The following is a 13,219-nucleotide window of genomic DNA, read 5'->3' as shown; positions in this document are numbered from 1 at the left end:
CCCAAACTTTAAACGTGTATAACTTTTTTGTTTTAAAATATTTTTCATCCATTCTTCAAACGTCTTAAAGTTCTCGGACCCACCTTTCATTTCAAATTAAATTTCATCAAAATTGAGGGTCCAAAGTCCAAGCGATGCCTCATCAAAATTCATCAAAAGTAAGGTTTTACCAAAATTGACAAGGTTTTCTAGTTTTCCAAAATATCAAACTAAACCAAACCAATTACACTCTAATCCATACCAAAACTTAGTATTCAATATAATATTATTTAATTCACCAAGCCATCAATTCAAGTTCAACAACATCATAAAACTCACAATTATCACCACTTATCATCAACTCCAACCATAATAATAAATATTCATCTTCAACATCAAAATTCTAAACAATCACCATCAATAATCAATAATCATCAACAGCCAATATCAATTCAATCCTATCCTAAGGTCTAGTAGCCTAAGTTTCAGAAAATATTACATATTAGCTAGAGAAAACCAAAACCATACCTTGGCCAATTCCTAACACACACAAAACACCAAAATTGACTACTCAACAAGCTTCCACAAATCCCAGCCACCAAAGTTCAATCCAAATGCCTCAAATCTACCAAGTCAACTCCAAAAATCACCAAAACCAAGCTATACACATTCAATACCTAGGGCTCACAAATACACTAAACCACAAAGGTTTTAAAGAGACTTACCTTACCCAATGGTATTTGGACAAAATCCAACAATAATCCAATGCTAGATCATTCCTAAACAACCAAAATCACAAAATCTATTAAAAAACTAAAGTCGAATTTTTGAAACTATTAGGATTGAAGAAAGGAGTGTAAAATTCGAGTTCTTACCAGCAATGCCTAGCTAAAACTGACCAGCTTGGCAAGAGCTACGCGTGGCCGCAAACGGCACGCAAATAGCAGCACCATAGCTCAAGTTATGAGCAAAAGAAGAGGATGGTGAATAGTATTTAAGCCACTCTTCTACCCTTACCAACTACACTCTTCCTCTCTTTGGTGTATTATGAGGCTGAAATGACTTCATAATAAACTTATATATGTAATTTTGGGCCCAACTTAGGTCCGACCAAACAACTTAGTGTTTTTGGTTTGTTTGGCCCAACTTTGGGCCAAAACCTTTAGAATTAGCGCCCAATTTTCAACTTTCAATATTTTTCTAAATTTTTTTACAATTTTTATTACTCTTACACAGTACCAGACAGACTTAAGTAGGTACTACTGGCTAATTTATCGATACACATTTTCATGCAATTTTTCGCAGAAAATTACATTTTTCCCACTCGAAAAAATTCAATGAATTCAAATCTCACCTTCAAATTTTCAAATTAAGACTTCTAAATTCTCAAACTTTTTTTGGACAATTAAATTATTATTTTATTTTATTTTAAATGGTTGTTAATCAACGGCTCTTACATGTTGAGGAGATGGTCACCAAATATATTTGTAGACTGGGTCCAACTACAAATCTTCTATAATAGAATCACTCAAACCTCAATAAATTCATTAGATAATTCATCAGGAGGATCATTACACATGAAAACTCCTAGTGAAGTTATGAAATCATTGATATTATTAAAAATAATCAATACCTTTACTCTTCAAAGAGGAATATTAACATAAAATAGAGGAGTGATGGAACTAAAAACTCTTAATGCTCTTGTGGCTCAAAATAAAATCATGTCTCAACAACTCTCCACACTTACTAAGTAAATGAGAGGAATGCAAATCTCTGCTATCAACACACAAAGCTCTTTGTATGACATGAATGGAGGGAATCGATTTGGTGAAAATTTTGATTCATTCAACACTAATTAATCACACGTGGAGCAAGTCAATTTTATAAACTCCTCCAGGATACAACAAAATAATCCATACTCCAAAATATATAATCATGGATAGAGGAACCATCCTAATTTTGAGTGGAAAAACCAACAAAGCCAAGATCAAAGAAGCCACAATTTCAACCATGTAAACAATTCTCACCAAACACAAACACAACCCACACAACCATCTCAAGATTCTCAAAGACTCTCTAATATTAAACTTGTCCTAGAAAAATTCATGGAGGAAACAAGGTCTAATTTCTAAAATCAAGGTGCTTCAATCAAGAAATTGGAAACAGAAATTGGTCAAATTTCTCAACAATTAGCAAAACCCACTAACATTTTTCCAAGTGACACTGAGATCAATCCAAACGAAGAATGCAAGGCAATTATGTTGAGAAGTGGGAGAGTTATGGAGAAGAAAGCCACCAATCATGAAGTGTACAATGAAAAAGCTTTAAAAGAGGAATTAGAGGAGCAAAATAAAGAACAAGAAGCCTACACACAAAGTAACACTCAAATGAAGAAAGAAGCAGTGGAGTAATACAAATAAAAAATCCCATATCCTCAAAGATTCAAAGGAGAGATTAAAGAGAAGAAATACTCTAAATTCCTAGAGGTATTCAAGACACTCCACATCAACATTCCTTTCATGGAAGAACTTGAACAAATGCCAATGTATACTAAGTTTATAAAGGAATTGTTATCAAAGAAAAGATCCGTGAAGGGAGGACAAACTGTAGTCGTGACAAAGGAGTGTAGTGCCATCATCAAAAAGGACTTCCCAAGGAAGAAAAAGAATCCAAGGAGCTTTCAAATTTCCTGTACCATTGGAAGTATAACATTTGAAAGAGCATCATGTGACTTTGGTGCAAGAATCAATCTCATGCCTCTCTTTGTGATGAAGAAGCTCCAAATTCATGAATTAAAATCAACAAAAATTGCTCTTTAATTAACTGAAAAATCCATGAAGCAATCACATGGAGTTCTGAAAAATGTTTTGTTGAAAGTAGGAAAATTCTTCCTCCCAGCTGATTTTGTCATTCTTGATATAGAGGAAGATTACTATTGTAAACCCCACTAAATTAGCAAAAAAAATTAGTCAATAAATTAATTTTAATAAAAAAATTAGAAATGCAAATTTAATAGTAAAATAGTATATAGCTAATTAAAATGAGAATTTTGACACCAATTTTAAAGGATTTGGCCCAAGATTGGGCCGAATGGGCCGAACCGGTCAAACCGGATCCAGAATGGGCCCAAGCCCAACCCAACGGCCCAAATTCACTTTAGAAGAAGCATTCTTCTTCCTTCCATTCAGCATAAACGCTGAAGCAACACCAAGGAAGGGGAAGAACACATGCAAAGTCACAAACCCTCACCACAAATTCAAATCCACATAACTTTTGATCCGGAGCTCCGATCGCCGCACCGTTTGTGGCCACGTGTCCGTAGCGTTGGGCTCTGCAAAGCCCAGTACCTTTAAAGGTAAGGAAATCAAAAACTCAGCTTCTATACTCTCTTCTTCAATTCGGGAATAGTAAGGTTTTTGGGTGTTAAGATTTTGGTTAAATTAATGATTATAGGATCAAATTGAGTTGAGGAATGAGCGGGCTTTGGGTTGATTGAGGCACATACAAAGTAAGGATGACCTAAACCCTAGCCAAATGTTGAGTTTATTATATGAAATCTGAAATTAAAGTGTACATGTGTGTTAGGTGTGAATGAAGTAGATATATATGCATTGGAGTTGAATTGTGGGTATTTGGAAGCTTGGTGGTGATTGAAGCTAAGCTTGCGGCTGGTTTCTCTAAGCTTGAGGGGCTGTGTGGTGACTTGAGGGGCTGCCTTAGACTAAATATAGTAATCGACCAAGGTATGATTTAGGTTTTGTGTGTTTAATATGTCAGGTTTTGTGAAAACTTGGGCTAGAGCACTATAGGATAAGTTGAAATGATTAATTGTGTTAAATTATTAGTCTTTATAATATTGATGGACAATTTGATGTGGCCATGGATTGAGTGGTGTTTATGTGGAATTGTTGGTATCGTTATTTTGGTTAATTTTGTGGTGATGAGTTAATAAGATTGTTGTTGTTGCTGAAATTATGTTGATTGGTTGGTTTATTATTGTTAAGAGAAGTGCAGAATTTTAATGATTTAAAGTGAGCTTGTATGATATAAATCATGGTTATTTCTGATAGGTACATGAAACTGAGATTTTAGGGTAGGGTTGTGATATAATCGAAGTAGATAAGATGATGAATAAGAAGAATGGTGGATTAGTATAAGTTGAAAACCTAGAGGACTAAATTTGGTTAGTGAAATTCCTAATCTGTTTGGACAGCAACTTAAAATGAAAACTGGGAATAATCTGGTCATGATTTTTGAACTAATATATTTTTCTAACAAATTTCCATAAGTCAAGATTATTCCAGAAAAATTTCAGGGAATTTGGTCAAGTGGTTTGGAAGATATGACTTTTTGAAGTTTAGTGGTTGCTCCAGATTTTTCTGGTTTTCTGGTTCTACAATACCAACTTCCAGACGCTATAACTTTGGATTTAAACGGATTTTTGTGTTGCTTCTAAAAAGGATTTAAAGATTTATCAGTCTATTTTAAGTGAGAACAAGTTTCAAGTCCATATATATTTTGTATACTTAGATAAGTCATTTGGAAGATGGGTTGTTTGCTGGAAATTCTGAACTGATTCATAAAAACAGGGCACCTCTTTCAATTTATAATTAATTATATAAATGAAGTTATATGAACCTGAAGCTTGTGGGTTTTTAAACATGGGAATGTTTACTGTAATCCCACTAAAATTTAGAGGCAATGGATTAGAATTAGAATTATTGTGGAATTTATAAAAATACTGCTGCTGCCTGTTTTTCTAGAATTTTGTAAATGTAGTAGCAGAATTCTAAATTTTGTAAAAAAATCAATTCTAATCTAAGTTCATCAAAACCTAACTTAAATTGAAGATTAGGATCTCTAGAGTTACTTTACCAAGAAAAATAGGTCGTGCATAAGTATTTACAACACAAGAAGGTTTTAGATTAAACAAGCTTAGGAAATGAAAAGAAATGTAAGTTGCCCCTAGAAAGGGTTAAAGTTAAAGAGAATGATATTGAGAGATAAAGAAAAGAAAGAAGAATGAAGAACAAGGACTGAAATAAAAGTTGAGAATTGATGATGTTAATCAATCAAGAATAATAAAATGTATGAGCAATGAGTTAAGTAAAGTTGAGAATGATGAGATGAGATATGAATTGTTTTCGGGAATGAAACTGATAATTATGAGGAAATGATTGAATCACTTAGGCTTGGGGCGTTGTCCCCATATCAGCCGAGATTTTTCCCGTGGTTATTATTGAGCTTGGGGTGTTGTTTCCCCCATGTCAGCCTGGGATTCGTCCCAGAGATAACATTAAGCTTGGGGTAATGTTTTTTCCATGTCAACTTGGGGTGTTGTCTCTTCTCCCCATGTCAGCTTGGGATTCGTCTCATGGATATTATTGAGCTTGAGGGTGTTTTCTTCCCCATGTCAGCTTGGGGATTCTCCCCATGGTGTATGTTTGAGCTTGAGAACATGTCAGGATGGCTACGTAACTGACAGTTGATATCAACAGGCATAGGACAGGCATGCATCATGTGTATTTGTTTGTTTTGTCTGCTATGCATTATTTGGGATTGCCTAACTGAATATATACCCTGCTAACTGCTATATTTGCTATTTGTATTACCTGTTTCCTACTTGTGCATGAAACTATTTGTTTGTTTGTCCTTGCTGATTCATGGATGATGGAGGATCGGAGGAAAGGTGGATTGGTTTGGTGTTAATGCTAGGATTTAATGTAAGTAAGTAAGTTTAGGATACTTAGATCACCTACCCCTTTTTATGGCTTCTACTTAGAAATTAAGTTTTATAATTGTATATCGGAGTTCTAGGATTGCCTTTGGCATTCTCAGGACCTTATATATTACATGCATGGCACCTTTACCATGCTAAGAACCTCTGGTTCTCACCCCATACTGTGTTGTTGTTTTCAGATGCAGGTCAAGCAGCTCCTCGGTAAGCGTCTGAAGGTTCTGCGGAGAAGTGGTTTATTTTGGGATCTCTTTTTGTTATTTTGATGTATATATATGTATAGTTTCTCCTCTTGTATGTAAGAATATTTTGTTTATGTACCTCTTAGAGGTTTTATGAAGAACTAGGGTTTTGAACATGTTCTTTTGGGTTATTATTATGTATATATATATGTACGTATATGTTCTCTGGCCAGCCTTGGCTTCGCAGGCTGAGTCAGGAGCTAGTTATGCTGTGTTCTTGGCCCTCTACTCGTATCATCTGTACATATATGTTATTGAACTTTAGTTTTCTTCTCACACAAGTAACCACGTTTTATGAGGGTTGCGCTTTTGAATTTTATGATTTTGTTTTATCCGTTTTTCAAGGCTCCTAGTTAAGTATCTCTTTCTCTATTATTATATATATTTTTATTTTTAGAGGTCATAATACCTTACTATCTCAGTCTTATGACTTAAGCATAAGATTAAGTATGGTAGGGTGTTACATTATGGTATCAGAGTAGTTTGTTCCTATAGATCCTGAGGATGGACTGATTATGCTTCTATGCATTCTCTGTGTATGTGTCAATGTGCTATTAGGATATCTAACTGATATATGTGGCATAAACGTTCATGAGCATGCATTTGGGACTTAAAGCACTAAACTTGCGATATTGAGACTGATCAACTTATCACTTGTTTGGTGTGTATAGGAACCAAATGTCGACTCGCGGACGCGGACGCAGGCGAGGTAGAGGCAGACTAGGCAATGCTATGCCTGAAGCGACAGGGAATATTCCTAATCCTGTAGACTTCATGGCTGCTCTAGGGAATATGGCCGCGGTGATGCAAGCGATCGCCGAAGACCTGGGAAACCAAATAAATAATGGTAACAATGGCAACAATGGCGAAGATGGCCCTATGACGCTTTCCTCCTTCCTGAAGGTTCATCCTCCAATCTTCAGAGGTACCTCGAACCCTACTGATGCAGATAACTGGATTCAAGCCATTGAGCGAGCTTTACAGGCTCAGCAGGTTCCTGAAGAACAGTGGGTTGAGTTTGGAACCTACCAGCTGCAAGGTGAGGCTCAACATTGGTGGCAGGGCATAAGGCGTAATTCTACAGCCTGATGGGGTTGTAATCTCTTGGGAGTTGTTCCGAGAAAAATTCTATAAAAAATACTTTCCCAGCTCAGCTAGGGATGCCAAAGAACTTGAACTGCTTCAGCTGAAACAAGGCCAGATGACCATCACTGAGTACACTAGCAGGTTTGAGGAACTGTGTCGTTTCTCAGAGATTTGTCAGGGAGCTCCTGAGGACTTTGCTGAGTGGAAGTGTATCAAGTATGAGGGAGGTCTTAGGAGCGATATTATGAGCTTCGTTGCACCGATGGAGATCCGAACCTTCTCTAAACTGGTAAACAAAACCAGAGTTGCTGAAGAATGTTTGAGAAAGGTGGCATTAGACAAGAGTGATCACCGAAGCTCTGTTAGGGAAGATCACGGAAGAAATTTAGCACCTAGAGGTCAAGATTTCAAACGCGGCGGCAATATTCCACAGCAACATCAAGGCCAGAATAGTTTTCGGAGCTTCAATAATAACAATAACCAGGGAAGAGGACGCGAAAAACAGGCTCAGTTACCGCAAGATGACTCGACTTATAGGAGGTGTGGAAGGTACCACCCGAACACTCTGTGTAGGGCCGGTTGGGATGTCTGTTATTACTGTGGAGGAGCTGGGCATATATCCTGGAATTGCCCAGAAAAGAAGAATCAGGATGCCAGGAGAGCTCCACAGGCGGAACGAGCGTACACTATAAGGGCGAATGGTGCGAAGGGCACAGATGCTCCGATTAAAGGTAATAATGTACTAGTAATGAAAATTTGGACTGCTTTACATGATGATGATCTGTAACACTTATTATAATCCTCCACCCAGCTGTGAGAATTGTGACTTCCAAGGGATTGATCGAAAGATGTCTTTTAGTTACTTAAACAAAACGACATTTGGGTGACTTTGAGGGGGTGACTAGGTTCTTGAAAAATAATAACTAGAGTTATGTAGTAAAAGAGGATTGGGAGGGTAAACATACGACTTGAGTCATAGGTTAGGGATCGAGAGTGTTGAGAATGGTATAATGACACTATTAGAATCAAAGGAACTCAGAAGCTTGAGGGATTATAAAATAGAGGACGAGATCCGTTCAATCAAGTGTTTCTGGTATGAAATACCAATTGGATCGGAGAGTGCGTTAATGAATCCTTTAGAGTAGACCTGACCTTCTTTTGTAGCTTACAATAGAATTCTACCCCAAACTTCTTCTTAAATAATAATAAATGGATCAACTCCTAATCCTATCCCTAACTTGCATGAATCTTGCTCCTTCCAAATGAATCCGACTTTGTCTTGTCATAATAATGTAAACTCGTGAATCTTAGGAACTTGCCGCGAATGGAATTGCCCTCTTTCATAAAACATGTACTCCGTTGACATCAGCTAAGGTTTATTTAATTTGGTGCGCTATATCTTCTCCTCAACCAGCTCGAATCTCAATTATTCGCTGAGAGTGCACCTTAACTCCTTCTTGTATATCTTGTCAATCTCAAGAACTTGCTACACCCACCATATAGAGCATCCCTTTATTCTACAATAAACACCATTCCAGTAATTCAATTATCTCTGGATTTATTATCTTTACAAGCGTGAAGCATCACTTATAACGCCTAACCATAACAATTAAGAAATGTCGGTCCCTTAATATTCTTCCATACCTTAGAAAACATTACTGTTTAGACGCTTGAGAGCAGAAACGGTTTTGAACTTCCTCAAGAACACTTTGAGTATGATGAAGAACAATGAATAACACCTTTTTTATCCATAAAAGGGCATAGAAGTAAATATTTTGGTATTTGTGTGGTTAATTTGTAAATATTAAAAGTTAGGTGGTTAAAATAAAAATATTAAAAGTTATAGGTGGTAAAAAGTGAATTTATAAAGTGAAAGGTAAAAAGAGGGTAATTTTTGAAAATTTAATAATAAAATAATAAATAATAATAAAATATTAAATAATATTTTTTAATTAAAAATAAAATTTTATTAAAATAATAAAAATAATGTGGAAAAGGCATTTTTTGTAAAAGCTTTAGAAAGACAACTTTAAGCGCAGAATCTCGTAATTACCTTCATAAAACACTTAGGGAGTGGTAATAACATATTAGTAAGGTAAAGACAAAGGAAAGATAAAAAGTTGAAGAAAAGATAAAACTCAAAGAAGAAGTCGGTAAAGTTTTAATGACAGAAACAAATGGTGATTAGTATCAAACTAGGAGCAACATTGTTAGTATTTGAGTGGCGCCTAGGGTTAGGTATAAAATGAAAAGTTAAACTATTTCAGTATAGACTTAATGAACCTATACTTGGGACAGGCTAACTATTCATACCGAAATTTACATAAGCTATAAATGCATACGTTAAACAGAGAAACTAGAGCAGAGTAAAGAGACAAAGAGAAAAGAGTAATCAGAGCAGAGTAAAGAAACAAAGAGAAAAGAGTAATATGATAAAGAGAATAGAGAACAAGCAGAGGGCTGGTTGAAAGGTCATTTGTTGCATAAAGGCAACTCCAGAGATATTTGTATGTTCATCTGCTGCATTGAGGCAGTCAGATAGATGGTGGTGCGACCACTGAGAACGCTTTCCTGGGATACTTAGCTACAATGCTATTCTGTAAGTAAAAAGACTCTTACAGAGGTATCGAGAACACATATAACTAGCATATGCTCTTGTAAGTCAAAGGATTCTTACAATGAATGTGTGTGTGTGCTCCTGTAAGTCAAAGAACTTTTACAGTAAGTATGTTGGGAAGTTATAAATTAACTACCTCTGCCCTACAAGTCAAAGGACTCTTGCAGTGGGTTGCTAGTGCCACCTTGCAAGTCAAAGGACTCTTGCCGTGGTTTGCCTCGCAAGTCAAAGGACTCTTGCGATGGGTATTGCTAGCAAGAGGTCAAAGGACTCCAGGTAACGTCGGGAGCGAGTATGTAACCGACAAATGAGCTTATTACCTACACTAGACTAATCATGCATCATACTTGGTTGTGTATTTCTTCTATTATGATTGTTGTATGAATGTATGCTTTCATTGTTTGTATTCTATTATTTGTGTCTATGTTTTATTATCTTGTATTCTTCTGTTTGTGTTTTGCTTTCTGTTTTTTCTATTTTCTCTATTTATCTGTATCTTTTGTTTACTACTTCTCTGTATTTTGCTATTTGTCTGCTAAATAATAAAGAATTAATGAACTTAACTAATAACCCTGGCCCTACTAAGAACTCCCTAGTTCTTACCCCTTCTGTCTCCCTTCCCCCTCTAGATGGAAGCAAGAGAATCCTTTCATAGTCCATTGATGATCATTCCGCAAAAAGGATTCCGCTCTAGGTAGTCCTTTGAGTCTAGAGTGAATCTCGTTCTCTATTTATATGTATATACTATGAGACCAGCCAACGTCTGCACCCCGTTTGTATGCAAACTTTAACCTAAACCCTGTGCACGAGGCTCCTATTATGTGGCTACTTGATAGAGTACCAGTGAGACGTCATATGGCGATGTATAATCGTACATAGGAGTAGTAGATGATGTTCCAACTTTTGATGAAGTTCCACCTGACTTGAGTTTTGAAGACCTAGAAAGTACTTTTCCCGCCTTAGTAGTTTAGAGGAATTAGGTGAGTATAGATTCTAGGCTAACCTGGGCACTAGCTTAAGGACTTCTTGAACAGGTCAGGGCTTGGGAGGTTGTACGTATATATAAGTACATAGTTATTATCTAGCTATATCTAGGGGTGTTTTAACTAAGATCTATACTATGATGACGGCTGGATAAATGAATGTTGCTAACTACTTGAAATGTATATGTGTATATAAGTGTGGTGTTTATATAACTATTTTATATGTTATTATTTGTCAAATAGTTATGAAAGATTCTGCTTATCAACCTGGAAGTTAGGTCAAATGTTTTCGAAAAAATTTACCTTGCAAAATAATTATGCTTTTTACAACGAATCTGGCTCATATAATAAATAATAGATAATAATTAGGAAGACAAGTTAGTAGTGCTTAATTTCTGATATGATCTAGACATACAGAAAATTGGGTCGTTACAACTACAACATCGCCATTATTTTGGGGAGGCTCTCCTTGGCTACTGGCAGGGATTTGATTGATGTTGAAAAGGGAGAATTGATGCTAAGAGTGCATGATGAACATTTGGTGTTCCATATTTTCAAAACCATGCATAATTCTAATCATGTGGAGAATTGTATGAAGATTGACTCCAAGGATCCAAACTTAAAGGAAGCACCCAATGGATCACTTCAAAAGCTACCACTCCCATGCTTGAAAGAGAGCAAAGAAGAAGAAGTAAAATAATAAGCTGAAGGGATCATTGATGCCAAAGAGGATTTGCAACGAAAGCCTCTATTTGTGATAACCAACAAGATTCCTCCTGACATTGAGCCTAAGATTGGCATTAGTGTGAACCACCACCACCAAAAAGGGAAGAAAAGACTCTGAACAAAGTATCTAGAGGGTGGAGAAACAAAAAGATCCCTACTAAAGACTTCTCACCAAGGGATAAGGTGATGCTAGTTTACCAACCAAGGTAGCCATCTCCACATTTCTAAGGACATTATACAATCAGCAAGATTTCTCTCTTGAGCATGATGAGATCATCAAAGAAGACAATAGAAGGAAGTTTGTAAGACCCCAAATTTTTAAAAAGATCATAAAACTTCGAGTTTTAAATTAATCCGGTTTTATTTAAATTTCAATTATAATTAAATATTTTTGATTTACTGAAATTAATGGATCTTGCTAAATTAAAATTCAAAGTTTTAATAATTGGAGATAAAAGAGAGTTTTGTATATAATCTAAATTAAATAATTAAAAGTTTTGATTAATATTGTGAACTAAAGAAAAATTTATTTATTTATCTCTAAACTGTAAATTAGAGTATTTAAATTACATATAATTTGTAATTTGAAAAATACATAGTATTTTTTAAGTTAATTATATTATGTTAAATTTGGTTTCAAATTAATACTATACCCTAACCCTAAATATCCAATTCTAAACCCTAAATTCACTAACCCTAACCTCTCTCATCCAATTCACACACACGTACCCTTCCCCACCCGTTTGTTTCTCAGTGAGCCACTGATAAACCACTATTTTATAGTTTATATTGTGTTTAATTGTGTGGTTTTGTCGTGATCCTTACCCACTTATTCATCAATTTAGCATGCATTTAGATTTCCTTCCTGAATTTATTACATGTTTGAAAATTGCTTCCCAGAGACTTTAATTATTTAATTTTAATTCTCCTTTATTCCATTCGATGCCGTAATCTGTGTGTCAAGCGTTTGAGGCTTTATAGGGCATGAATGAGATGGAGATTGGATAGGAAGCTAGCAAAAATGGAAGAAACACAAGAGTTTGAGGAGATAACCAGCGAAAAGTGACGCGGTCGCATGGCTCACGCGACCGCGCGAAGGAGCGCAAATCGCAATGACGTGGACGCATGGCTTGCGCGGCCGTGCGGATTGGAAAGCACAAGCAACGCGGTAGCGTGGACGACGCGAACGCGTGAAGAGGAAAAGCGCCAGCAACGCGTCCGCATGGACGACGCGATCGCGTGACATGCGCGATCTGCATAAACTGTAAAATCTGAAACCAGCGATTTTGGACCTATTTCGGCCCGAAACAGCAGACCAGAGTCAGAGAATATGCAGAAACAACAGAGAAAACATTCATTAAGTAGTTTAGATCTAGTTTTTGACTCTCTTAGGTTTTTTTTCTCTCTAGTTTTAAGAATTTTAATTTTCAATTGATCTTAGCATTGGAACATTGAGAAGAGTTATTTTCCTCATCAAGACTTCATGACTCTAGTTTGTTCTCTTAACTTGGTTTTATTCTTCCATGTTCTTTGTTATGTTCAATTTTGTCATTCAGATATTTTTATGATTAATTAATGCAAGGATTATTTCTTTTTAATTTAAATTCCATTCCAATAATCATGTCTTCTTTTAATTCCCTTTCATGTGCCATGGATTCTTTATTTACAATGCGTGAGTAGTTTCATTACTTGATGGGGAGTTGATTAAAAGGAACTCTTGAGTTGGAAGGATTGAAAGAAAAATTTGTAATTGGGTTGAATGTTGGATTGCTATCCTGTCACCGACGCCAATCCCTTTGAACTAAGTGGGTTGCAACTTGTGAACAGATCTAGCATTTCCACTTGTTTG

The 13,219-nt window shown here is 36.0% G+C and overlaps 1 protein-coding gene across 1 annotated transcript; it reads left to right on the top strand.

The window, feature by feature from the left end:
• The first annotated feature begins 7,159 nt into the window (after nucleotides 1-7,159).
• Nucleotides 7,160-7,831, top strand: LOC107458760 (uncharacterized). The gene has a single exon (XM_016076961.1). The coding sequence runs from the start codon at nucleotides 7,160-7,162 to the stop codon at nucleotides 7,829-7,831; it is 672 nt and encodes a 223-aa protein (XP_015932447.1).
• Nucleotides 7,832-13,219: the final 5,388 nt, after the last annotated feature.

Source organism: Arachis duranensis, chromosome 7, assembly GCF_000817695.3.
Source record: "Arachis duranensis cultivar V14167 chromosome 7, aradu.V14167.gnm2.J7QH, whole genome shotgun sequence".
Lineage (NCBI taxonomy): Eukaryota > Viridiplantae > Streptophyta > Magnoliopsida > Fabales > Fabaceae > Arachis > Arachis duranensis.
Note: the sequence above shows the minus strand (reverse complement) of the source record. Positions and strands in the feature narration are given on the sequence as shown.

Excerpts from the sequence above, each read along its gene's own strand:
- LOC107458760 (XM_016076961.1), top strand. The coding sequence starts at position 7,160 with ATGACCATCACTGAGTACACTAGCAGGTTTGAGGAACTGTGTCGTTTC.